The sequence below is a fragment of the Scyliorhinus canicula genome, chromosome 15, assembly GCF_902713615.1.
Source record: "Scyliorhinus canicula chromosome 15, sScyCan1.1, whole genome shotgun sequence".
Taxonomy (NCBI): domain Eukaryota; kingdom Metazoa; phylum Chordata; class Chondrichthyes; order Carcharhiniformes; family Scyliorhinidae; genus Scyliorhinus; species Scyliorhinus canicula.
In genome coordinates this window covers 78,227,767-78,251,767 of record NC_052160.1, presented here as the reverse complement: position 1 = coordinate 78,251,767, position 24,001 = coordinate 78,227,767, and the positions used below count along the sequence as shown (strand labels likewise).

At 50.4% G+C, this 24,001-nt stretch overlaps 1 protein-coding gene across 1 annotated transcript in view; it reads left to right on the top strand.

Annotated features, from left to right (window-relative positions):
- LOC119978372 (lysine-specific demethylase 5B-like) overlaps window positions 1-24,001 on the top strand; it is a 425,856-nt gene that overhangs the window by 154,204 nt on the left and 247,651 nt on the right. Inside the window, exon 8 of the mRNA XM_038819962.1 lies at window positions 16,065-16,227. Within this exon, the coding sequence (XP_038675890.1) occupies window positions 16,065-16,227 (163 nt within the window). The remainder of the gene's footprint in view (window positions 1-16,064; window positions 16,228-24,001) is intronic.

The following is a 24,001-nucleotide window of genomic DNA, read 5'->3' as shown; positions in this document are numbered from 1 at the left end:
CTCGCTTGTGTCCCCCCTCTCGCTTGTGTCCCCCCTCTCGCTTGTGTCCCCCCTCTCGCTTGTGTCCCCCCTCTCGCTTGTGTCCCCTCTCGCTTGTGTCCCCTCTCTCGCTTGTGTCCCCTCTCTCGCTTGTGTCCCCTCTCTCGCTTGTGTCCCCTCTCTTGCTTGTGTGCACTCTCTCTTGCTTTTTCTCTCTCGCTTTTGCACTCTCTCCTGCTTGTGCTCTCTGCTGCTTGTGCTCTCTCGCCTGCTTGTGCTCTCTCTCCTGCTTGTGCTCTCTCTCCTGCTTGTGCTCTCTCTCCAGCTTGTGCTCTCTCTCACGCTTGTGCTCTCTCTGTCCCGTTTGTGCTCCCTCTGTCCCGCTTGTGCTCTCTCTGTCCCGTTTGTGCTCCCTCTGTCCCGCTTGTGCTCTCTCCGTCCCGCTTGTGCTGTCTCTGTCCCGTTTGTGCTGTCTGTCCCGCTTGTGCTCTCTCTGTCCCGTTTGTGCTCTCTCTGACCCGTTTGTGCTCTCTCTGACCCGTTTGTGCTCCCTCTGTCCCGCTTGTGCTCTCTCTGACCCGTTTGTGCTCCCTCTGTCCCGCTTGTGCTCCCTCTGTCCTGCTTGTGCTCTCTCCCCCGCTTGTGCTCTCTCTCCCCCGCTTGTGCTCTCTCCCCTGCTTGTGCTCTCTCTCCCCCGCTTGTGCTCTCTCTCCCCCGCTTGTGCTCTCTCTCCCCCGCGTGTGCCCTCTCTCCCCCGCTTGTGCTCTCTCTCCCCGCTTGTGCCCTCTCTACCCTGCTTGTGCTCTCTCCCCCCCGCTTGTGCTGTCTCTCCCCGCTTGTGCTCTCTCTCCCACTTTGTGCTGTCTCTCCCCGCTTGTGCTCTCTCTCCCCCGCTTGTGCTCTCTCTCCCCCGCTTGTGCTCTCTCTCCCCGCTTGTGCTCTCTCTCCCCGCCTGTGCTCTCTCTCGTGCAAGTGCTGTCCCTCGCGCATGTGCTCTCCCTCGCGCATGTGCTCTCCCTCGCGCATGTGCTCTCCCTCGCACATGTGCTTTCTTTCGCGTGCATGTGCTCTCGCGTGCATGTGCTCTCACGTGCATGTGCTTTCGCGTGCATGTGCTCTCGCGTGCATGTGCTCTCGGCATTGTGCTCTCTCTCGCTTGTGCGCTCTCTCTCGCTTGTGCCCTCTCTCGCTTGTGTTCCTTCTCGCTTGTGTTCCCTCTCGCTTGTGCTCCCCCTCTCTCGCATGTATTCTCTCTCTCTCGCATGTATTCTCTCTCTCACATGTGCTTGTCTCTCACGTGCTCTGTTTCTCACGTGCTCTGTCTCTCGCATGCTCTGTCTCTCGCGTGTGCTCTCTCTCGCATGTGCTTTCTCTCTCGCATGTGCTCTCTCGCATGCACGGTAGCATTGTGGATAGCACAATTGCTTCACTGATCCAGGGCCTCAGGGTCGATTCCGGCTTGGGTCACTGTCTGTGCAGAGTCTGTACAGAGTCTGCACATCCTCCCCGTGTGTGCGTGGGTTTTTATCCGAGTGCTCCGGTTTCCTCCCACAGTCCAAAGATGTGCAGGTTAGGTGGGTTGGCCACGATTAATTGCCCTTGGTGTCCAAAATTGCCCTTAGTGTTGGGTGGGTTTACTGGGTTATGGGGATAGAACAAAGAACAAAAAAAATTACAGCACAGGAACAGGCCCTTCGGCCCTCCCAGCCTGCGCCGATCCAGATCCTTTATCTAAACCTGTCTCCAATTTTCCAAGGTCTACTTCCCTGTTGCCGCCCATTCATATACCTGTCTAGATGCCTCTTAAATGCTGCTATCGTGCCCGCCTCTACCACCTCCGCTGGTAAAGCATTCCAGGCACCCACCACCCTCTGCGTAAAAAACTTTCCACGCACATCTCCCTTAAACTTTTCCCCTCTCACCTTGAAATCGTGACCCTTTGTAACTGACACCCCCACTCTTGGATAAAGCTTGTTGCTATCCACCCTGTCCATTCCTCTCATAATTTTGTATACCTCAATCAGGTCCCCCCTCAACCTCCGTCTTTCCAACGAAAACAATCCTAATCTACTCAACCTTTCTTCATAGCTAGCACCCTCCATACCAGGCAACATGCTGGCGAACCTCCTCTGCACCTTCTCCAAAGCATCCACATCCTTCTGGTAATGTGGCGACCAGAACTGCACGCAGTATTCCAAATGTGGCCCAACCAAAGTCCTATACAACTGTAACATGACCTGCCAGCTCTTGTACTCAATACCCCGTCCGATGAAGGCAAGCATGCTGTATGCCTTCTTGACCACTCTATCGACCTGCGTTGCCACCTTCAGGGTACAATGGACCTGAACTCCCAGATCTCTCTGTACCTCAATTTTCCCCAGGACCCTTCCATTGACCATATAGTCCGCTCTTGAATTTGATCTTCCAAAATGCATCACCTCGCATTTGCCTGGATTGAACTCCATCTGCCATTTCTCTGCCCAACTCTCCAATCTATCTATATTTTGCTGTTTTCTCTGACAGTCCTCCTCGCTATCTGCAACTCCACCAATCTTAGTATCATCTGCAAACTTGCTAATCAGACCACCTATACCTTCCTCCAGGTCATTTATGTAGATCACAAACAGCAGTGGTCCGAGCACGGATCCCTGTGGAACACCACTAGTCACCCATCTCCATTTTGAGACACTCCCTTCCACCACTACTCTCTGTCTCCTGTTGCCCAGCCAGTTCTTTATCCATCTAGCTAGTACACCCTGAACCCCATACGACTTCACTTTTGCCATCAACCTGCCATGGGAAACCTTATCAAACGCCTTACTAAAGTCCATGTATATGACATCTACAGCCCTTCCCTCATCAATTAACTTTGTCACTTCCTCAAAGAATTCTATTAGGTTTGTAAGACATGACCTTCCCTGCACAAAACCATGCTGCCTATCACTGATAAGTCTATTTTCTTCCAGATGTGATTAGATCCTATCCCTCAGTATCTTCTCCAACAGTTTGCCTACCACTGACGTCAAGCTCACAGGTCTGTAATTCCCTGGATTTTCCCTGCTCCCCTTCTTAAACAAAGGGACAACATTAGCAATTCTCCAGTCCTCCGGGACCTCACCCGTGCTCAAGGATGCTGCAAAGATGTCTGTTAAGGCCCCAGCTATTTCGACCCTCGCTTCCCTCAGTAACCTCGGATAGATCCCATCCGGTCCTGGGGACTTGTCCACCTTAATGTCTTTTAGAATACCCAAAACTTCCCCCTTCCGTATGACAACTTGACCGAGAGTATTTAAACATCCATCCCTAGCCTCAACATCCGTCTTGTCCCTCTCCTTTGTAAATACCGATGCAAAGTACTCATTAAGAATCTCACCCATTTCCTCTGAGTCCATGCATAAATTCCCTCTCTTGTCTTTGAGTGGGCCAATCCTTTCCCTAGTTACCCTCTTGCTCCTTACATACGAATAAAAGGCTTTGGGATTTTCCTTAACCCTGTTAGCCAAAGATATTTCATGACCCCTTTTAGCCCTCTTTATTGCGCGTTTGAGATTCGTCCTACTTTCCCGATATTCCTCCAAAGCTTCATCAGTTTTGAGTCGCCTTGATCTTACATATGCTTCCTTTTTCATCTTAGCTAGTCTCACAATTTCACCCGTCATCCATGGTTCCCTAATCTTGCCATTTCTATCTTTCATTTTCACAGGAACATGTCTGTCCTGCACTCTAATCAACCTTTCCTTAAAAGACTTCCACATTTCAAATGTGGATTTACCCTTAAACAGCTGCTCTGAATCCACATTCCCTAGCTCCTGCCGAATTTTGTTATACTCTGCCTTTCCCCAATTTAGTACTCTTCCTTTCGGACCACTCTTGTCCTTGTCCATGAGTATTCTAAACGTACGGAATTGTAATCGCTATTCCCAAAGTAATCACCGACTGAAACATCAACCACCTGGCCGGGATCATTCCCCAATACCAGGTCCAGTATGGCCCCTTCCCGAGTTGGACTATTTACATACTGCTCTAAAAAAACTCTCCTGGATGCTCCTTACAAACTCTGCTCCATCTACGCCTCCAATACTACACGAATCCCATTCAATGTTGGGGAAGTTAAAATCTCCCATCACAACCACCCTATTGCTCCTACATTTTTCTATAATCTGTCTGCATATTTGTACCTCTACTTCATGCTCGCTTTTGGGAGGCCTGTAGTAAAGTCCCAACAATGTTACTGCACCCTTCCTATTTCTTATCTCCACCCATATTGCCTCAGTGCTCGAATCCTCTTTCGTGCACTCCTTTATCACAGCTGTGATATCATCTCTGACGAGTAATGCAACTCCTCCACCCCTTCTACCTCCCCCTCTATCCCTCCTGAAGCATCTATACCCTGGGATATTCAGTTGCCAGTCCTGCCCTTCCCTCAACCAAGTTTCAGTAATACCAATAACACCATATTCCCAGGTACTGATCCAAGCCCTAAGTTCATCTGCCTTACCTGCTACACTTCTCGCATTAAAACAAATGCACGACAGACCACCTGTCCCTTTGCGTTCATCATCTCTTCCCTGTCGACTCTTCCCCTTAGTCACATGGAGTTTATTATCTCGTACCTTACCGGCTTTAGTTGCTGCTTCTTTACTGACCTCTAACTTCCTAATCTGGTTCCCATCCCCCTGCCACATTAGTTTAAAACCTCCCCAACAGTGTTAGCAAAAGCACCCCCTAGGACATTGGTTCCAGTCCTGCCCAGGTGTAGACCATCCGGTTTGTAATGGTCCCACCGCCCCCAGAACCGGTTCCAATGTCCCAAAAATCTGAACTCCTCCCTCCTGCACCATCTTTCAAGCCACGTATTCATACTGACTATTCTTGAATTTCTACTCTGACTGTGACTGATAGGATGGTGATGTTGACCTTGGATAGGGTGCTCTTTCCAAGAGCTGGTGCAGACTCGATGGGCCGAATGGACTCCTTCTGCACTGTAAATTCTATGATAATCTATGTGCTCTCTCACGCCCATCTCCTCTCTCTCGCCCATCTGCTCGCTCTCGTGCATGTACTCTCTCTCGTGCACGTGCTCTCTCTCTTGCACGTGCTCTCTCTCTTGCACTTGCTCTCTCTCGCGCATGTGCTCTCTCTCGTGCATGTGCTCTCTCTCGCGCAAGTGCTCTCTCGCGCAAGTGCTCTCCCTCGCGCAAGTGCTCTCCCTCGCGCAAGTGCTCTCCCTCGCACATGTGCTCTCCCTCGCGCATGTGCTCTCACTCCCACATGTTTTCTTGCGTGCATGTGCTCTCTCGGCATTGTGCTCTCTCTCGCGCGTGTGCTCTCTCTCTCGCTTGTGCTCTCTCTCTCGCTTGTGTTCCCTCTCGCTTGTGCTCCCTCTCTCTCGCATGTATTCTCTCTCTCTCGCATGTGCTCTCTCTCTCTCTCGCATGTGCTCTCTCTCTCTCGCATGTGCTCTCTCTCTCGCATGTGCTCTCTCTCACTTGTTCTCCCTCTCGCATGTGCTCGCTCTCTCTCGCATGTCCTCTCTCGCTTGTGCTCTCTTTCACGCATGTGCTCTCTTGCTTGTGATCTCCCTCCCGATCTTGCTCTCTCTCTCTGTCCCTCTCGCTGGTGCTCACTCTCGCTTCTCTCTCTCTCTCCCTCTATCTCTCCCTCTCTCATGCACTCTCTTTCGCTTGTGCTCTTTTTTCTCTCTCTCTCTCTCGCTTTTGCTCACTCTCTCGCTTGTGTTCTCTCTTTCACATGTTCTCTCTCTCACGCATGTGCCCTCTGTCTCGCTTATGCGCGTGCGCTCTCTTGTACCCTCTGTCGCGCCTGTGCCATTTCTCTTGCTTATGCCTTCTCTCTTGCATGTGCTCTTTCTCTCTCGCATGTCCTCTCTCTCTCTCGCATGTCCTCTCTCTCTCTCTCGCATGTCTTCTCTCTCTCTCTCGCATGTGCTCTCTCTATCGCTTGTGCTCCCTCTCTCTCGCTTGTGCTCCCCCTCTCTCGCTTGTGCTCCCCCTCTCTCGCTTGTGCTCCCCCTCATATGTTCTCTCTCGCGTGTGCTCACTCTCGCTTGTGCTCTCTCTCTCTCACTTGTGCTTTCTCTCTCTCGCTTGTGCTCTCTCTCTCTCGCTTGTGCTCTCTCTCTCTCGCTTGTGCTCTCTCTCTCGCTTGTGTTCTCTCTCTCTCTCGCATGTGCTCTCTGTCGCATATGCTCTCTCTCTCGCTGGTGCTCTCTCTCTCTCGCTTGTGCTCTCGTGCATGTGCTCTCTCTCTCACTTGTGCTCACTTCCGCATGTGCTCGCTCTCTCTCGCATATCCTCCCTTGCACGCATGTGCTCTCTTGCTTGTGATCTCCCTCCCGATCTTGCTCTCTCTCTGTCCCTCTCGCTGGTGCTCATTCTCGCTTCTCTCTCTCTATCTCCCTCTATCTTGCTCTCTCATGTGCTCTCTTTCGCTTGTGCTCTCTTTTCTCTCTCTCTCTCGCTTGTGCTCACTCTCTCGCTTGTGTTCTCTCTTTCACATGTTCTCTCTTTCACGCATATGCCCTCTGTCTCGCTTATGCCCGTGCTCTCTCTTGTGCCATCTCTCTCTCGCTTGTACCCTCTCTCGCGCCTGTGCCATTTCTCTCGCTTATGCCTTCTCTCTTATAGAACATAGAACATAGAACAGTACAGCACAGAACAGGCCCTTCGGCCCTCAATGTTGTGCCGAGCCATGATCACCCTACTCAAACCCACGAATCCACCCTATACCCGTAACCCAACAACCCCCCCCTTAACCTTACTTTTTTATTAGGACACTACGGGCAATTTAGCATGGCCAATCCACCTAACCCGCACATCTTTGGACTGTGGGAGGAAACCGGAGCACCCGGAGGAAACCCACGCACACACGGGGAGGACGTGCAGACTCCACACAGACAGTGACCCAGCCGGGAATCGAACCTGGGACCCTGGAGCTGTGAAGCATTTATGCTAACCACCATGCTACCCTGCTGCCCCCTGCATGTGCTCTTTCTCTCTGGTATGTACTCTCTCGCATGTCCTCTCTCTCGCATGTCCTCTCTCTCTTGCATGTCCTCTCTCTCTCTCTCGCTTGTGCTCTTTCTCTCGCTTGTGCTCCCTCTCTCTCGCTTGTGCTCCCCCTCATATGTGCTCTCTCTCGCGTGTGCTCACTCTCGCTTGTGCTCTCTCTCTCGCTTGTGCTCTCTCTCTCTCTCGCATATGCTCTCTCTCTCTCGCATGTTCTTTGTCTCGCTTATGCCCGCGCTTTCTCTTGTGCCCTCTCTCTTGTTCCCTCTTTCTCGCTTGTACCTTCTCTCACGCCTGTACCCTCTTTCATGCCTGTGCCCTTTCTCTCGCTTGTTCCTTCTCTCTCTCATTTGTTCCCTCTCTCTCTCTCTCGCTTGTCACCTCAATTCCGCTCCCTCTCATGATTCCGCTCCCTCTCTCGATTCCGCTCCCTCTCTCGATTCCGCTCCCTCTCTCGATTCCGCTCCCTCTCTCGATTCCGCTCCCTCTCTCTCGATTCCGCTCCCTCTCTCTCGATTCCGCTCCCTCTCTCTCTAGATTCCGCTCCCTCTCTCTCGATTCCGCTCCCTCTCTCTCGATTCCGCTCCCTCTCTCTCGATTCCGCACCCTCTCTCTCGATTCCGCTCCCTCTCTCTCGATTCCGCTCCCTCTCTCTCGATTCCGCTCCCACTCTCTCTCGATTCCGCTCCCACTCTCTCTCGATTCCGCTCCCCCTCTCTCTAGATTCCGCTCCCTCTCTCTCTTAATTCCGCTCATTTTCTCTATTCTTCTTTCTCTCGCTTTCGCGCTGTCTTTCGCTTGTGCTCTCTCCCGCATGTGCTCACTCCCGCATGTGCTCCCGCCCGCATGTCCTCTCTCCCGCATGTGCTTTCTCCCGCATGTGCTTTCTCCCGCTTGTGCTCTCTCCCACTTGTGCTCTCTCCCGCTTGTGCTCTCTCCCGCTTGTGCTCTCTCCCGCTTGTGCTCTCTCCCGCTTGTGCTCTCTTCTGCTTGTGCTCTCATCTGCTTGTGCCCTCTCTCTCCCGCTTGTGCCCTCTCTCGCTTGTGCCCCCTCTCACTTGTGCCTTTTCTCTTTCTCTCTCTCATTTGTGCCCTCTCTCTTTCTCTCTCTCGTTTGTGCCTTCTCTCTCTCTCCCGCTTGGGCCCCCTCTCTCTCTCGCTTGTGCCTTGCTCGCGCGTGCTCCCCGCTCGCGTGCGCTCTCTAAGTTAGCAAAAGCACCACCTAGGACATTGGTTCCAGTCCTGCCCAGGTGTAGACCATCCGGTTTGTAATGGTCCCACCGCCCCGAGAACTGGTTCCAATGTCCCAAAATCTGAACCCTTCCTACACCATCTCTCAAGCCACGTATTCATACTGACTATTCTTGAATTTCTACTCTGACTGTGACTGATAGGGTGGTGATGTTGACCTTGGATAGGGTGCTCTTTCTAAGAGCTGGTGCAGACTCGATGGCCGAATGGACTCCTTCTGCACTGTAAATTCTATGATAATCTATGTGCTCTCTCTCGCCCATCTCCTCTCTCTCGCCCATCTTCTCTCTCTCGCCCATCTGCTCTCTCTCGCCCATCTGCATTCTCTCATGCATGTGTTCTTTCACGTGCACGTGCTCTCTCTCTTGCACTTGCTCTCTCTCTCTCTCTCTCGAGCATGTGCTCTCTCGCGCATGTGCTCTCTCTCGCGCATGTGCTCTCTCTCGCGCATGTGCTCTCTCGCGCATGTGCTCTCTCTCGCGCAAGTGCTCTCCCTCGCGCAAGTGCTCTCCCTCGCGCAAGTTCTCTCCCTCGCGCATGTGCTCTCCCTCGCGCATGTCCTCTCCCTCGCGCATGTGCTCTTTTTCGCGCGTGCTGTCTCTCTCGCTTGTGTTCCATCTCGCTTGTGCTCCCTCTCTCTCGCATGTATTCTCTCTCTCTCGCATGTGCTGTCTCTCTCTCTCGCTGGTGCTCTCTCTCTCTCGCTGGTGCTCTCTCTCTCTCGCTGGTGCTCTCTCTCTCTCGCTGGTGCTCTCTCTCTCTCGCTGGTGCTCTCTCTCTCTCTCGCTGGTGCTCTCTCTCTCTCTCGCTGGTGCTCTCTCTCTCTCTCGCTTGTGCTCTCGTGCATGTGCTCTCTCTCTCTCACTTGTTCTTCCTCTCGCATGTGCTCGCTCTCTCTCGCATGTCCTCTCTCGCTTGTGCTCTCTTTCACGCATGTGCTCTCTTGCGTGTGATCTCCCTCCCGATCTTGCTCTCTCTCTCTGTCCTTCTCGCTGGTGCTAACTCTCGCTTCTCTCTCTCTCTCCCTCTATCTTTTTCTCTCTCTCTCTCATGCGCTCTCTTTCGCTTGTGCTCTTTTTTCTCTCTCTCTCTCTCTCGCTTGTGCTCACTCTCTCACTTGTGTTCTCTCTTTCACATGTTCTCTCACGCATGTGCCCTCTGTCTCGCTTATGCGCGTGTGCTCTCTTGTACCCTCTCTCACTTGTACCCCCTCTCGCGCCTGTGCCACTTCTCTCGCTTATGCCTTCTCTCTTGCATGTGCTCTTTCTCTCTCGCATGTCCTCTCTCTCTCTCGCATGTCCTCTCTCTCGCATGTCCTCTCTCTCTCTCGCATGTCCTCTCTCTCGCATGTCCTCTCTCTCTCTCTCGCATGTCCTCTCTCTCTCGCATGTCCTCTCTCTCTCGCATGTCCTCTCTCTCTCTTGCATGTGCTCTCTCTATTCTTTCTGCTCCCTCTCTCTCGCTTGTGCTCCCCCTCATATGTGCTCTCTCTCATATGTGCTCTCTCTCGCATGTGCTCTCTCTCGCGTGTGCTCTCTCTCGCTTGTGCTCTCTCTCGCTTGTGCTCTCTCTCTCTCTCTCTCGCTTGTGCTCTCTCTCTCGTGTGTGCTCTCTCTCTCTCTCTCGCATGTGCTCTCTTGCGCGTATGCTCTCTCTCTCTCGCATGTTCTTTGTCTCGCTTATGCCCGCGCTCTCTCTTGTGCCCTCTCTCACGCCTGTACCCTCTCTCACGCCTGTGCCCTTTCTCTCGCTTGTTCCTTCTCTCTCTCATTTGTTCCCTCTCTCTCTCTCTCTCTCTCGCTTGTGACCTCGATTCCGCTCCCTCTCACGATTCCGCTCCCTCTCTCGATTCCGCTCCCTCTCTCGATTCCGCTCCCTCTCTCGATTCCGCTCCCTCTCTCTCGGTTCCGCTCCCTCTCTCTCGGTTCCGCTCCCTCTCGATTCCGCTCCCTCTCTCTCGATTCCGCTCCCTCTCTCTCGATTCCGCTCCCTCTCTCTCTCGATTCCGCTCCCTCTCTCTCTCGATTCCGCTCCCCCTCTCTCCAGATTCCGCTCCCTCTCTCTCTCAATTCCGCTCATTTTCTCTATTTTGCTTTCTCTCGCTTTCGCGCTCTCTTTCGCTTGTGCTCTCTCCTGCATGTGCTCCCTCCCGCATGTGCTCTCTCCCGCATGTGCTCTCTCCCGCATGTGCTCCCTCCCGCATGTGCTCCCTCCCGCATGTGCTCTCTCCCGCGTGTGCTTTCTCCCGCATGTGCTCTCTCCTGCTTGTGCTCTCTCCCGCATGTGCCCTCTCTCTCCCGCTTGTGCCCTCTCTCTCCCGCTGGTGCCCTCTCTCTCCCGCTTGTGCCCTCTCTCTCCCGCTTGTGCCCTCTCTCACTTGTGCCTTCTCTCTTTCTCTCTCTCGTTTGTGCCCTCTTTCTCTCTCTCGTTTGTGCCCTCTCTTGCTTGTGCCTTCTCTCTCTCGCTTGGGCCCCCTCTCTCTCTTGTGCCTTGCTCGCGCGTGCTCCCCGCTCGCGTGCGCTCCCCGCGCTCTCTAACCACGTGCGCTAACCGTTAGCAAAAGCACCCCCTAGGACATTGGTTCCAGTCCTGCCCAGGTGTAGACCATCCGGTTTGTAATGGTCCCACCGACCCCAGAACTGGTTCCAATGTCCCAAAATCTGAACCCCTCCCTCCTGCACCATCTCTCAAGCCACGTATTCATACTGACTATTCTTGAATTTCTACTCTGACTGTGACTGATAGGGTGGTGATGTTGACCTTGGATAGGGTGCTCTTTCTCAGAGCTGGTGCAGACTCGATGGGCCGAATGGACTCCTGCACTGTAAATTCTATGATAATCTATGTGCTCTCTCTCGCCCATCTCCTCTCTCGCCCATCTTCTCTCTCTCGCCCATCTGCTCTCTCTCGCCCATCTGCATTCTCTCTCGCATGTCCTCTCTCTCGCATGTCCTCTCTCTCTCGCTTGTGCTCTCTCTCTCGCTTGTGCTCCCTATCTCTCGCTTGTGCTCCCCCTCATATGTGCTCTCTCTCGCGTGTGCTCTCTCTTGCGTGTGCTCACTCTCGCTTGTGCTCTCTCTCTCTCGCGTGTGCTCTCTCTCTCTCTCTCTCGCACGTGCTCTCTCTCGCATATGCCCTCTCTCTCTCGCATGTTCTCTGTCTCGCTTATGCCCGCGCTCTCTCGTGCCCTCTCTCTTGTGCCCTCTCACTTGTACCTTCTCTTACGCCTGTACCCTCTCTCACGCCTGTGCCCTTTCTCTCGCTTGTTCCTTCTCTCTCTCATTTGTTCCCTCGCTCTCTCGCTTGTGACCTCGATTCCGCTCCCTCTCACGATTCCGCTCCCTCTCGATTCCGCTCCCTCTCTCTCGATTCCGCTCCCCCTCTCTCGATTCCGCTCCCCCTCTCTCGATTCCGCTCCCCCTCTCTCTAGATTCCGCTCCCTCTCTCTCTCTCAATTCTGCTCACTTTCTCTATTCTGCTTTCTCTCGCTTTCGCGCTCTTTCGCTTGTGCTTTCTCCCGCATGTGCTCCCTCCCGCATGTGCTCCCTCCCGCATGTGCTCTCTCCCGCATGTGCACCCTCCCGCATGTGCTCTCTCCCGCATGTGCTCCCTCCCGCATGTGCTTTCTCCCGCATGTGCTCTCTCCTGCTTGTGCTCTCTCCCGCTTGTGCCCTCTCTCTCCCGCTTGTGCCCTCTCTCTCCCGCTTGTGCCCTCTCTCTCCCGCTTGTGTCCTCTCTCTCCCACTTGTGCTCTCTCCCGCTTATGCCCTCTCTCTCCCGCTTGTGCCCTCTCTTTCCCGCTTGTGCTCTCTCCCGCTTGTGCCCTATCTCTCCCGCTTGTGCCCTCTCTCTTTCTCTCTCTCGTTTGTGCCCTCACTCTTTCTCTCTCTCGTTTGTGCCCTCTCTCGCTTGTGCCTTCTCCCTCTCTCGCTTGGGCCCCCTCTCTCTCTTGTGCCTTGCTCGTGCGTGCTCCCAGCTCGCGTGCGCTCCTCGCGCTCTCTAACCGCGCGCGCTCGCTCCTTCACCAGTGCTTGCATCTCGCTAGTCCTTGCATCTCGTGAGTTCTGTCTTCTCTCGCTTGCGCGCTCTCTCTCTTGTGCGCACGCGCCCTCCCTCCACCTCTCTCTCTCTCTCTCTCCCTCGCTTGTGCGGTCTCTCTCTTGTGCTCTCGCCATTCCACTCGCGCTTGTGCTTTGTTTTCTCTCACATTTTTTATGCTCGTATGTGCTCTCGACTCGCATGTGCTCTCGACTCGCATGTGTTCTCGACTCGCATGTGCTCTCGACTCTCATGTGCTCTCGGCTCGCATGTGCTCTCGACTCGCATGTGCTCTCGACTCGCATGTGCTCTCGACTCGCTTGTGCTCTCGACTCACTTGTGCTCTCCTTCGCTCGTGCACTCTCTCTTTCGCTTGGACTCCTATCTTGCTAGTGCTGTCTTCTCTCTCTCTCGCTCGCACACTCTCCACCTTGTGCTCGCTCACTTTCCACCTTGTGCTCGCACTCTCGCATGTGCTCGCTCGCTCGCGCCGTCTCTCGCTCGCGCCCTGTCTCTCGCTCGCGCCCTGTCTCTCGCTCGCGCCCTGTCTCTCGCTCGCGCCCTGTCTCTCGCTCGCGCCCTGCCTCTCGCTCGCGCCCTGCCTCTCGCTCGCGCCCTGTCTCTCCCCCTTGTGCTCTCTCTCCCCCTTGTGCTCTCTCTCCCCCTTGTGCTCTCTCTCCCCCTTGTGCTCTCTCTCCCCTTGTGCTCTCTCTCCCCCTTGTGCTCTCTCTCCCCCTTGTGCTCGCTCTCCCCCTTGTGCTCGCTCTCCCCCTTGTGCTCGCTCTCCCCCTTGTGCTCGCTCTCCCCTTGTGCTCGCTCTCCCCCTTGTGCTCGCTCTCCCCCTTGTGCTCTCTCTCCCCCTTGTGCTCTCTCTCCCCCTTGTGCTCTCTCTCCCCCTTGTGCTCTCTCTCCCCCTTGTGCTCTCTCTCCCCCTTGTACTCTCTCTCCCCCTTATAGCCTCTCTCCCCCTGTTGTCTCCCTCTTCCTTGTCTCCTTTGCTTATGCTCTCTCACTAGGGGCTGGTTTAGCTCACTGAGCTAAATCGCTGGCTTTTAAAGCAGACCAAGCAGGCCAGCAGCACGGTTCGATTCCCGTACCAGCCTCCCCGGACAGGCGCCGGAATGTGGCGACTAGGGGCTTTTCACAGTAACTTCATTGAAGCCTACTCGTGACAATAAGCGATTTTCATTTACATTTCATTTTCATTTCATTTTCATTTCATTTCATTTCATTTTCATTTTCTCTCGCTCGCGCCCTGTCTCTCGCTCGCGCCCTGTCTCGCGCTCGCGCCCTGTCTCTCGCTCGCGCCCTGTCTCTCGCTCGCGCCCTGTCTCTCGCTCGCACCCTGTCTCTCGCTCGCTTTTCGTATGTGCTCCCTTCTCTTGCTTGTGCTCTCTCGATTCCGTTCTCTCTCTCTCTCTGACTTGTGCTCTCTCTCTCAATTGGCTTGTGCTCTCTTATCTCTCTCATTTTCTCTCTTCTCATATGTGCTCTCTCTCAATTGTGCTATCTCTCAAAGAACAATACAGTACAGGGACATGTCCTTCTGTCCTCCAAGCCTGTACCGTCATAATACCACCCTTATCCAAAACCCTCAGCACTTCCTAGTGCTGTATCCCTCTCCACCCATCCTATCTATGTATTTGTCGAGATGTCTTTTGAATGCCGTTCATGTATCTGTTTCCACGACCTCTCCAACACTCACCACGCTCTGTGTAAGAAAAAACCTGCCTCGCACATGTCCTCTAAACTTTGCCCCAAGGACCTTAAACCTATCCCCCCTAGTTACTGACCCCCCCACCCTGGGAAAGAATCATATCATAGAATCATAGAATTTACAGTGGAGAAGGAGACCATTCGGCCCATCTCCGAATGGCCCATCCCGAGTGCTCCAAAAACTAGTGATTCGAAACAAACTTGTTGGACTTTAATAACCTGGTGTTGTAAGACTTCTTACTGTGCTCACCCCAGTCCAACGCCGGCATCTCCACAGCAGTCCAATGAAGGCAAGCATTCTGTATGCTTTCTTGACTACCTTGTCCACTTGTGTTGCCACTTTCTGTGGATGTGTATGCCCAGATCTCCCTGACTTTCTATATTTAGAACACAGAACATACAGTGCAGAAGGAGGCCATTCGGCCCATCGAGTCTGCACAAACCCACTTCCATCCTGGGACCCTGGCGCTGTGAAGCCGCAGTGCTATCCACTTGTGCTACTGTGTTGACCATTCCTGAGAATTATGCCATTTACGGTATATTTCCCCTCGATGTTCAACCTACCAAAATGCATTACTTCACATTTATCCGGACGCGGGTGGATGTAGCTGTTACAAGTGGGCATAACCATAAGGTTCAGGGTGGGAGATATAGGATGGATGTATGAGGTAGGTTCTTTACTCAGAGAGTGGTAATGGTGTGGAATGGACTGCATGCTGTGGTAGTGGAGTCAGACACTTTAGGAACTTTCAAACGGTTATTGGATAGGCACATGCAGCACACCAGAATGACAGGGAGTGGGATAGATTGATCTTGGATTCGGACAAGGCTCGGCACAACATCGAGGGCCGAAGGGCCTGTTCTGTGTTGTACTGTTCTATGTTCTAAACTCCATTTGCCATTTCTCTGCCCAAGTCTCCAACTTATCTATGTTCTGCTGTATCCTCTGACAATCCTCAACGTTATCTACCACTTCATCAACCTTGGTATCATCCACGAACTTACTAATGAGACCGGCTATATTTTCCTCCAAATCGTTTATGTACACTACAAACAACAGAGGCTCCAGCACCGATCCCTGTGGATCATCACTAGGCACAACCTTCCATTCAGAAAAACGCCCTTCTACTGTTACCCTCTGCCGTCTGTGCCTGAGCCAGTTCTGCATCCATCTTGTCACCGATCCCACTTCAATGCAAAGATTGTCTCTGATCCCATGTGTCTTCACCTCACCTCGTACTCTCTCTGTCTCGCTCGTGCTCTCTCCGTCTCGCTTGTGCTCTCTCCATCTCGCTCGTGCTCTCTCCGTCTCGCTTGTGCTCTCTCTGTCTCGCTGGTGCTCCCTCGCTTGCGCTCTCTCTCTTTCTCGCTTTTATCTTACTCTCGCTTGTGCTCTCACATTTTCTTGGTATAATGTCGGGTAGAAACCTTGAGAGCTGCTCATTACTAGAATCAAAAAAGGATGGGGAGGAAGAAAAACATCCAATCTGCTGGTGTGTTGAATGCTTCACTTGACGGTCATTCATCCTATCAATCTGTCTTGTGCTCGCCTGGGCTGCTTCTTGCTGTCTTGGCTGGCCCGAGCTGCCTCTCGCTGTGTCTTGAGCTGGCCTGAGCTGCCTCTCGCTGTGTCTTGAGCTGGCCTGAGCTGCCTCTCGCTGCATGTTGGGCTGACCTGGGCTGCTCATCTCTGTGTCTTGGGCTGACCTGGGCTGCCCCTCGCTACGTCTTGGGCTGGCTTGGGCTGCCCCTCGCTGTGTCTTGGGCTGGCCCAGGCTTCTCCTTGCTGTGTCTTGGGCTGGCCTGAGCTTCCCCTTGCTGTGTCTTGGGCTAGCCTGGCCTGCCCTTGCTGCCTTGCTGATGTAGCTAGTGCTGTGACTACACTTAGTCAATTTGCAGAATTATTTCATAAACCTCATCCCACTTGTCAGTAATTTAGTAAAACACTCTTGGTAGAGTTTGCTTACATAGTTTTGATCAGTTTTCCAAAAACATTAAAGTGCTTAATAATCTCAACTTCATGGATTCTAACTTTCTTTTAAAACTAATTAGGGGAGAGCCTAAGACATGGTATGGAGCACCAGCATACGTGGCAGAACAGCTGGAGAGTGTTATGAAGAGACTGGCGCCTGAGCTGTTTGAATCCCAGCCTGACCTTCTGCATCAGCTGGTCACCATCATGAACCCTAACACTCTGATGGCTCACGGAGTGCCAGTACGTATTGCAGATCTCCTTGGAGCCCTGAGATCCTGATTTCAAACTTAGATTTTATGTTTAATGAGTGATTACCAGTGATGCACCTAGCATTATCCATTTGATGGCAAGTTTTAGAAAATAGTTTCACAGTGTGGGCTGATTTGGTTGGGAGGGTGGCCTTCAAGGTTTTTTAAAATTCACCATGGGATTAGATAACCCCAGTAAAAATAAGAAAAACTTAACATGGCAACATCTTTTGAGAGTTATAGTACATTACAGTATACTTGTTTCCATTGAATAAAGTCCATTGAGTAACTTTCATTGCGATACACAATTTATTCCACAGCCAGAATAAATTGGCTGATTCATGAATCAACAGTATTTATACATTGCTGCAGCAACTCTGAGAGGTTTACCAAGATGTAGCTACTTCAGTACTTGGATGATTTGCTGTGTCTGCGTTGTGTATTTTACACTTCCTTCTCTTTCCACCCTCATCCCCAAATAATGTTCCTGCTTAACAGTAAAATTCTAATACTAAAATGTATTTTTTGTTTAAAAAAAATAATTAGTTTAAAGTTTTAAATCATTATGTATTTCTGCTTCATAAAATGCAAAAGAATAGAAAGAACTTTCTTTGCTTTGCCTCCACGTACAACTGGTATCAATAAAGAACAATACTGCACAGGAACAGACCCCTCGGCCCTCCAAGCCTGTACTGGCCATGATACCAACCGTTGCCAAAACCCTTGTGCCGTATCCCTCTATACCCATCCTATCCATGCGTTTGTCAAGATGCCTTTTGAATGCCATTAATGTATCTGCTTCCACAACCTCCTCTGGCAACGCGTTCCAGGCACTTACCACCCTCTGCGTAAAAAACCTGCCTCGCAGATCTCCTCTAAACTTTGCCCCAAAGTACTTCATTGGCTGTGAAGTACTTTGGGGTGTCCTGAGGTCATGAAAGGGACTTTTTAAATTGAAGTCAGTGGTTTTCTCCTGTATGTTACTTTAAAAACACACAAATCCATGTCCTGTTACACTCTTCTTTTGCACTTGGTTTGCTCTTTGTGTCCAATTGCTTTGTCTGCAAATTTACCCTGTTTGCCTGTTGAATTGGTTCAGTTTTGACGTTGCCATCCTTTAAGATTTGCATTAAATAATTTAGATTTTAACGGTTTGGGTTTGGGGAAGGCTTTATTAAGTGGGTGAAGCTGCTCTACTCGGCCCCGACGGCGAGTGTAGTGACAAACGGGAGGAGGTCGGAGTATTTTGGGCTCCACCGAGGGACCAGGCAGGGATGTCCCCTATCCCCCCTACTTTTCGCACTGGCGATTGAACCGTTGGCGATGGCACTGAGGGGTTCAGGGGGGTGGAGAGGACTGACTAGGGGAGGGGAGGAACATCGAGTATCGCTGTATGCGGATGATCTACTGCTGTACGTGGCAGACCCAGAAGGGGGAATGCCGGAGATAATGGAACTATTAGCAGAGTTTGGGGACTTTTCGGGGTACAAACTAAATTTGGGCAAAAGCGAGGTTTTTGTGATACACCCGGGGGACCAGGGAGAGGGTATTGGGAGACTCCCCTTCAAGCGAGCAGGAAAGAGCTTTAGGTACTTAGGGGTGCAGGTGGCAAGGAACTGGGGGACCCTCCACAAGTTGAACTTTTCCAGGCTGGTGGAACAGATGGAGGAGGAATTTAAGAGGTGGGACATGGTACCGTTGTCGCTGGCGGGGAGGGTGCAGTCAATCAAAATGACGGTCCTCCCAAGGTTCTTGTTTTTATTTCAGTGCTTGCCCATCTTCCTCCCTAGGGCCTTCTTCAAAAAGGTGACGAGTAGCATCATGAGCTACGTGTGGGCGCATGGCACCCCAAGGGTGAGGAGGGTCTTTTTGGAGCGGAGTAGGGACAGTGGAGGGCTGGCACTACCCAATCTTTCGGGGTACTACTGGGCGGCAAATGTGTCAATGGTGCGCAAGTGGATGATGGAAGGGGAGGGGGCAGCTTGGAAACGAATGGAGAGGGCGTCCTGTGGCAACACAAGCCTGGGGGCCCTAGTAACGGCACCATGGCCGCTCCCCCCCACGAGGTACACCACGAGCCCGGTGGTGGCGGCCACCCTCAAGATATGGGGGCAGTGGAGGCGACATAGGGGGGAAATGGGAGGTCTGTTGGCGGCGCCAATAAGAGGGAACCATAGATTCATCCCGGGGAACATCGACGGGGGATTTCAGAGCTGGTACAGGGTGGGCATACGGCAGCTGAAGGACCTGTTTATAGAGGGGAGGTTTGCGAGCCTGGGAGGGCTGGAGGAGAAGTTTGAGCTCCCCCCGGGAAACATGTTCAGATATTTACAAGTGAAGGCATTTGCTAGACGGCAGGTGGAGGGGTTCCCCCTGCTCCCCAGTAAGGGGGCGAGTGATAGGGTGCTCTCGGGGGTCTGGGGCGGAGGGGGGAAGATATCAGACATCTACAAGATAATGCAGGAGGCGGAAGAAGCATCAGGGGAGGAGCTGAAAGCCAAGTGGGAAGGGGAGCTGGGAGAGCAGATAGAAGACGGGACGTGGGCGGATGCACTGGAGAAGGTCAATTCTTCCTCCTCGTGTGCGAGGCTGAGCCTCATTCAATTTAAGGTGCTGCATAGAGCTCACATGACGGGGACAAGGATGAGCCGGTTCTTTGGGGGTGAGGACAGGTGTGTCAGATGTCTGGGAAGCCCAGCGAACCATGTGCATATGTTCTGGGCATGTCCGGTGCTGGAAGGGTTCTGGAAGGGGGTGGCAAGGACGGTGTCGAAGGTGGTGGGGTCCAGGGTCAAACCAGGATGGGGGCTTGCGATCTTTGGGGTCGGGGTAGAACCGGGGGTACAGGAGGCTAGGGAGGCCGGAATACTGGCCTTTGCATCCCTAGTGGCTCGACGAAGGATATTAATTCAATGGAAGGACGCGAGGCCTCCAAGCGTTGAAACTTGGATTAACGATATGGCTAGCTATATTCAGCTAGAAAGGATCAAATTTGCCCTGAGAGGGTCGGTACAGGGATTCTCCAGGCGGTGGCAACCTTTCCTTGACTTTTTAGATCAGAGATAGACGTTCGGGGTCGTGGCAGCAGCAACCCGGGGGGGGGGGGGGGGGGGAGGGAGGGAGGGGGGGGGGGAGGGGGGGGCAGCAAGGGTCGTGGGGGGACATGCACGACTGTAACGCGGGCAAGTCTGCTCGCTGCTCATGTCTGAAACTGTAGGCTGCCTTGTTTGTTAAGGTTGCCTGGGGGGGGGGGGGGGGGGGGGGGAGGACTGGTGCGCGCGAGAGGGCGGGCGAGGGAGGGACATTTGCCTAGAGGGATTGTGTTGTAAATAATTTAAAAATTAGTAGGGGTAAATGTTTGTATGGAAAAACTCTTTCAATAAAAATTATTTAAAAAAAAAAAATAATTTAGATTTTTTGCGAGCAATTAACAAATGACAATTAAGCTCACTGGCGGACAATTGATAGAAGTTTGAAGCTCAGCAAAACTGAAATGATATTCACTCATACCATTTTTGATATATAATCTCATCTAGTTCTCCATTCAAGGATATCTTGAAATTTGTACACTGCAAGTCGCAGATCCAGTGGAAGCAATTGTGGTGACATCCCACTTCATCTCATGAGATTTTGAACTCAGTCACAAAATAGTTCAGTTCAGAGTTTGGAGTATGCAGCCTGATATCAGAGCAACAAAATGCCATATGTATAGTTGATAAGCAGCCTTTTAAAGCAAACAGTAATACAAATGGAATTCCAATCGTGATCAGCACAGATCCTTTTTACCAATAAGCATTTATCATGTTTTTCATGAATCTGCTAACTTGTATAAACATTATTTTATACCACGTTATTACCATTGTCTCTTTGGATTGAAGTATTAAACTCCAAACAAAATTTATAACAGGATAAAGCTAAGAGTTTAATTTACCCTCAATAATTGTGAATACATTTAGCTGTCTGTAAAAGCAAATGCTTTTCTAAAATAATTGTTCCTGATTATTATTCTATTTGATTTAATCTTCTCATAGCCTTGCGTTCCGTTCTCCTGACACAAGTTGAAAGATGTGGAGCACCTCCTGTTTGGAGCTCACAATTTAGAATGATTTGGAAAACTCATATATGCTATATATCAAAACTTTATTATCCATTTGATGTAAGATAGGCTGCTAACATTCAGAATTCAAAAATATCTGTTGACATGTTAGATGTTTGGATCCAAGCAGCAGAAATGGATATGATTCAGAATGGGAAAAATCATCTTCCCATCCCTTTCATTGAAACGTATGTTTTTGAGACCAAAACCTTCTGTAAGCATACATGTATGTGCCTGCATATAAAACAGCTAGCTATAGGCTTGAACAATGAACAAAACATATGAAATCTGATCTGGTGTATTTCTGCACTCTCACAGGACAGCAAAAGCCTTTTATTGCATTCCATCTTGGATTTTTAAATAGTCAATCCAGAAATAGTTTGAAGATAAGTTTTACACCCATGAGTTCTAGTGGAAAGATGACCAGATCTGTAACCATGAAAAGATTTATTGAACAAATTATATATTGTGCTTTTAAAGGCAGTATCAATTCAGATCAGCTCGTGTAGTGTTTTTTGTTTCTGCATTAACTATGACCATTGGTCTACCAAATTGCCTGAGGTGAGGGTAAACATTCAATATATTTTAATGAGGAAGAAGTTGGTATGAAGATAAAACATCTAGAGAATGCAGGACACTTGGGGAAAGAATGAGTCTCAGTTGTATAGATTGATCCCAGTTACACTTATTTGGACTATAATGTATTACTTCCAAATTTGAAACTTTTGTGCTTTAATTCATTGATCTCCTTTGAATTTGGTATTTCTGTTTAACTGGAGAGCACGTACATGTTGAGTGCCAGGAAATGTCATTGCTGTTTATCTGTTCAATTTCAGTTTCGAAGGAACATCAGATTTTGCAACTACTTATAATTGTGGATACTTGCTGGAATTTTGCTGATGCAAAATGCCTTCATTGGGCAGCCCAGTCCATTTCATACATTCACTTTCCTCTCTATAAAGTAATTGAAATAAAATTCCCCAATACACTGCCTCTCAAACAGCAAGTGAATTCAGAACCTTTGGACCCCTAACCATTGGTTTGTCGATGCTCTAGACTGGTGACTCCACTGTATTTACAAGTGAATTTCACCTCGCCGCAGAACTTGATAACTTTGGACTCTCAATGTGTTTCCTCCTTGCCTACAGCCAGAATATCTCTTTCTCTCTTAACCTTTATCATGCCCAGATAACCTGAACTTCCTCTGCATTTACTTTTTGCCGAAACTCTATCATTTTAATCCTTTTTTTCTTCCTTTCACACCCTGAGTATCCTTCTTTGTCATGCCCCCTTTTGTTTCTCATATCTCTGGGAATTACCCTTCAAACTCTGTTCCAATCCATCACAACTTCTGTGCCTCCTCTCCTATTTTTCCAGATTCAGGGCAGCACGGTAGCACAAGTGGATAGCACCGTGGCTTCACAGCGCCAGGGTCCCAGGTTCAATTCCCTGCTGGGTCACTGTGCGGAGTCTGCACGTTCTCCCCGTGTCTGCATGGGTTTCCTCCCACAGTCTAAAGACGTGCAGGTTAGGTGGATTGGCCATGATAAATTGCCCTTAGTGACCAAAAAAAGGTTAGGACGGGTTATTGGGGTTATGGGGATAGGGTGGAAGTGAGGGCTTAAGTGGGCCGGTGCAGACTTGATGGGCCGAATGACCTTCTTCTGCACTGTATGTTCTATGAATAAATATTCCTTGTACTAGCCACAACTATCCTCTTCATATCTCAGAAATTTCTGAAGAGTTTATCAAGGCATCTGTTGCTGCCTACTTATGAGTAGCAAAGCCAACAATTCCATTGTTCGCTTTTGCTGATCTTCCTGCCCCCCACACCCTGTCGAGGTTAATCTTGCCAATCTCCTTCCTGTCCCATTCAATACAGTTACCCTTGGTTCCTTGGATTCGGCCAGAGAATTAAGAATCACCATCCCTCTTCATACGTTCTTCCAGAATGTTAATTAATTTGTCAGTGCCATCAGCAGCCATGACCTTTAATGTGGATGATTTTATTAATATTATAGGTTTGACATAAACCTGCCTGAGATCTGGTGGCATGATGCTTCCCTGCATGTTTATACTTACAGCACCTGCCCTTCCCAAACCACCATTGTGGCTCTTATCACCAGTTCATGTCCACAGATCTCTGAAGGTTGCCACTCAAGTGGATAGAGCCGTGAAGAAGGCCTATAGTGTGTTAGCGTTTATTAACAGGGGGCTTGAGTTTAAGAGCCGGGGTTATGCTGCAACTGTACATGACCCTGTTGAGACCACATTGGATTATTGTGTACAGTTCTGGTCACCTCACTATAGGAAGGATGTGGAAGCATTGGAAAGGATGCAAAGGAGATTTATCAGGATGCTGCCTGCTTTGGAGGATAGGTCTTATGAGGAAAGGTTGAGGGAGCTAGGGCTTTTCTCTTTGGAGCAGAGGAGGATGAGAGGCGACATAATAGAGGTTTATAAGATGATGAGGGGGATAGATAGAGTGGACGTTCAGAGACTATTTCCTCGGGTGGATGGAGCTGTTACAAGGGGGAATAACTATAAGGTTCAGGGTGAGAGATATGGGAGGGATGTCCGAGGTAGGTTCTTTACTCAGAGAGTGGTTAGAGCATGGAATGGACTGCCTGTTGTAATAGTGGAGTCGGACACTTTAGGAACTTTCAAGCGGTTATTGGATAGGCACATGGAGCACACCAGAATGACAGGGAGTGGGATAGCTTGATCTTGGTTTTGGACAATACTCGGCACAACATCGAGGGCCAAAGGGCCTGTTCTGTGCTGTACTGTTCTATGTCATTGTAACAGTACTGTGCAAAACATTGTGAAGGCTGCTGGAGGAGGAGGAGGCCGCATAGGGTTCCTTTCTTTCATTTTAGGATGTTGTTGCTGACCAGCTTTTTACTTAACACATGAATGTGATGCTCTGTTGCTCATTTATATGATGTGAAAACAAAAGTATGGAATTTCGCATGATCAAGCGAAGACAGATGTTTGTTTGTTAGCAGAAAGGCTTGCTCTTTGATTAAACAGGCCGGTGAGCCGGCGGATCGAAATTTAGTCTTTGACTACTACTTTGTGGTTATTAATTCAGGGTTGACTTCCTTGGTTTGAAATATCAACAAATAAATTGGTGTACCCATGAACCCAAGGAACTAACCAGCAGCGCGTAACCATTTGAAGTGTTTGTTCAGAATATTTTCCTGGCAATGGCAGTGGTATCCCTAAAATTTCCTGTTGTATTTCTATAGTGGGTTTGAAAAAGTATGATATAACAAAACTGTAAAAATTTGAAAATATTTTTTGAAAGAAAGATAAATTATGCTCCATCAAACATTGAGACATTGGTTAATTTACTCTCTAGGGAATGTATGCAGGTGTGACTTGCAACATTGTTAACAAGTTAAAACACAAAGAGAGCATTGAATATGAAATACTGCCACAAATTTCAAATGTTGGCCAGACCTCCTGGTCCCCGGATCAGCAGAGACCGGATATGTGACCCAAGGTGCGCATCAGGACTCCCACGGAAGCCCCAGCACACCAACTCCATAGAACTTGCTCGAGAAGTTTGAACATCTCCCCGAGACCCTCCAAAACGTTCTCAGTCTTTGATTTAAGAGCAAGAAACTTTGGACAGTTCTGACTTAGTTCCTTGAAAAGTCACTTG